The sequence below is a fragment of the Ornithodoros turicata genome, chromosome 10 (genome assembly GCF_037126465.1).
Source record: "Ornithodoros turicata isolate Travis chromosome 10, ASM3712646v1, whole genome shotgun sequence".
In the NCBI taxonomy this organism is placed as follows: domain Eukaryota; kingdom Metazoa; phylum Arthropoda; class Arachnida; order Ixodida; family Argasidae; genus Ornithodoros; species Ornithodoros turicata.
This window is the reverse complement of record NC_088210.1, coordinates 35,981,804-35,984,934: the sequence shown is the minus strand read 5'-3', so window position 1 is coordinate 35,984,934 and position 3,131 is coordinate 35,981,804. Positions and strand designations below refer to the sequence as shown.

At 52.4% G+C, this 3,131-nt stretch overlaps 1 protein-coding gene across 1 annotated transcript; it reads right to left on the bottom strand.

Moving 5' to 3' along the window:
• Positions 1 to 1,147: 1,147 nt before the first annotated feature.
• On the bottom strand, positions 1,148 to 2,897 carry LOC135369789 (uncharacterized). Its single transcript, XM_064603306.1, has 2 exons — positions 1,973 to 2,897; positions 1,148 to 1,905 (listed from the first exon to the last, which is right to left on the bottom strand). Exons 1-2 carry the CDS (start codon positions 2,895 to 2,897, stop codon positions 1,148 to 1,150), a joined length of 1,683 nt encoding a protein of 560 aa, XP_064459376.1.
• Between the last annotated feature and the right edge of the window lie 234 nt (positions 2,898 to 3,131).

Below are 3,131 nucleotides of genomic sequence, written 5' to 3'. Positions count from 1 at the left end.
TCTACAGCGATGCCAGAAGCTGTTGGCAAGAGCTTGAACTGGAACCAATGGTCTGCCGTTTATAATGGCGGTCACTTCTGCTAGGAATGTGGTCAAGACCTCATGGGAGAAGCGAGGAGAGCCGTCGTTTAGAAGCATTGAATCCAGGATCCGGCGAGCCATGCCTATCATGCGTTCCCACACGCCACCCATGTGGAAGGAATGAGGTGTATTGAAAATCCAGGTGCAGCCTTGCTCGCTCAAGAAGCGTTGAACTTTACCAAGCTCGAAGCCAACAGCCGACATCTTGAGCTCACAGCAGGCACCAACGAAGTTCGTGCCCCTGTCTGAACGGAGCTGTTTCACTGGGCCTCTGAGCGCAAGGAATCTTCGCAGGGCGTTAATGAAGCTTGGCGTATCCATTGACTCAATGACCTCTATGTGCACTGCACGAATGGCCATGCATGACTGCCCACCTTTTGTTGTGGGCCAGACCGCCCCTTGTGCGACGTGAGGCAACCATCCAAGGGCCGAAAACGTCCAGTCCCACGTAGGTGAACGGAGGGTCCGCGCTTAGCCTATCTTCAGGCAAGTCGGCCATCTTCTGATGCTCCAATTTTCTTCGAAGTTTGCGGCATGTGATACAGTGATGAATCATGGCGCTGATGCATCTTTTTCCGCCGATAATCCAAAACCCGGCAACTCTAATAGCTCCTTCGGTGAAGTGTCGCCCTTGATGTTTAACCTTTCCATGATAGTGCCGTATCAGCAATAAGCCGACATGATGGCGACCCGAAACGATGACTGGATGCTTTTCCGCTTCGTGGAGGTCGGAGTTCCGTAGGTGTCCACCAACTCTCAACAGGCCCTGATTGTCGACGAACGGGTCGAGTTCACACAAAGGGTTGCTGGACGAAATGCGACTTTGTTGAGCTGCGTCCGTACGGGGACATGTGACGGCTTCTGGAAATTCTTCGTGTTGGACGCAACGAAGGATTACTTCCTTCGCCTCGTTCAGCTCATCCGCGCTTCGAGGTTTGCTGCAGTAATGCCATCCGTGACAATCAGCCAAAGGGTTATGAAAGGAACGAGCGATATGCACCAGGCATGCCACGGCCCGCAGTAGAGATGTCCATGTCGAAAAGCGCTCGAAGCGATGAGCCCCCAGTTATTGATTTCCTACGCGAGTTGCCGAGACAGCCACTTGAGGACGGATTTCCTTGTCCTGATCTGGTTCAAAAAGCGGGAAGGCTGTGCGCTCTCTCTGCGCGTCCGTACATTCCCGGAGAAATTTCGGTCCTGTCAGCCAAGTCGTGCCAGCCAAAGCATCTGCAGCCACAGGTCTAGTGGCGTGATCTGCAGGGTTCTGACCGGTGGGAACGTAATGCCATTGTTCGGGCTTCGTAGATCTTTGTATGCGGTTCACACGGTTGCTGACATAGAGGTAGAAACGCCTCGATTGATTGAAGATGTATCCGAGCACAACTTTGCTGTCCGTGTAGAATTTAATGTCATCGATATGAGCATCGATCTCGCTGACGACTAACTCTGCGATATGGACGGCGAGCACTGCGGCACATAGCTCAAGTCTTGGAATGGTCTGTTCGGGGCGCGGCGCTAGCTTTGCTTTTCCAAACACAAAACCCACGTGTTGCATTCCATCAGCATCTGTGACTCTGATGTACGCCACAGCGGCGATTGCCTTTTCTGAGGCATCGCAGGATACACAGATTTCCCGTCGACGGGCGTCGGAGAGAGAGATTGCAGTGTACTGGCGTGGTATCTTGAGTCGTTCAAGATGATGTAAGGAGTCTCGCCACGTTAGCCAGTTGTCATTCAGGTCGAGAGGGGCATCCCAATCTGACGTTTCTGAAGAAATATCTCTCAGCAACAGCCTACCTTGTACTGTCACTGGGGCTGTGAATCCTAGGGGGTCGTATAGGATGTTCACAGTGGATAGTACGCCGCGTCGTGTATTCGGGGTGTCTTTTACGGGCACTTTGAAGGTGAACGGTATCTGCCTTTAGGTCCCAGTTTAGTCCAAGGCTCCGTTGCATCGGTACGTGACCTCTGTCGAAGTCCATGTCTTTAAGGCCCCTGGCGTAGTCATCGGATGGGAAGGCGCCCATGACCTCCACAGAGTTAGAGGCTATCTTGTGAAGCCGCAGGTTTGCTCCTTTCAGAATGTGTTGTGTCCTTTTGAGTAAATCAATAGCCTCCTCTTCGGTCGGTAAGGACTTGAGGCCGTCGTCGACGTAGAAGTCTCTCTCGATAAAGTGTCGAACGTCCGCACCAAAGTCCTGCTCTCCCTCCTGTGCGGTGCGCCTTAAGCCGTAGGTCGCAACAGCGGGAGAGCATGTGTTGCCAAACGCATGTACACACATCCTGTATTCAATGACATCCTTGCTGGTGTCGTTGTCTCGGAACCACAAGAAGCGCAGGTAGTCTCTGTCTTCTTCACGTACGAAGAAGGAATAAAACATTCGCTGGATGTCAGCCGTTACCGCCACAGCCTCTTTTCTAAAACGGAGCAGCACACCGATCAGGCTATTTGTCATGTCCGGTCCCGAAAGGAGCAAGTCGTTGAGCGAAACACCTTGGTACTTGGTACTTGAATCGAAAACTACCCGGATTTGGCCCGGTTTCTGCGGGTGGTACATACCGAAGCTGGGGAGGTGCCAATATTCGTTGGCTTCCTTTCTTGGCGGTGCTGGCTCAGCGTGGCCATTTTCGAGCATATCCTGCATGAAGGCAACGAAGTGCTTCTTCATTTCCGCGTTCCTGTCCAGAGTGCGACGTAACGAAGCGAACCGAGAAAACGCCTGTTCTCGGTTGTCAGGGAGTTCACGTCGGGGCATACGAAAAGGCAAAGGGGCTACCCAGTTGTTTAACGTGTCCCTGTGGAACTCTCCGTCCATCAAGCTCAGGAATTATCAGGCTTTATCTTCCATTGACGGAGCAAGCTTCTCGTCATCTCTTGTGATCTGGAATAGGGGATCCGTAAGGTCGTTGCTTAGCGGCGGGGAAGACTGGACGACTTCTTTTGCAGAATGCTCAAAGCAGGGCTTTTCTTTCACAATCATGTGGTTGGGGCAGGGCGTGAATTAAGTAGGAAGGACGGCCGTTTTGCAACACGGTTGTGGCGAAGGTAC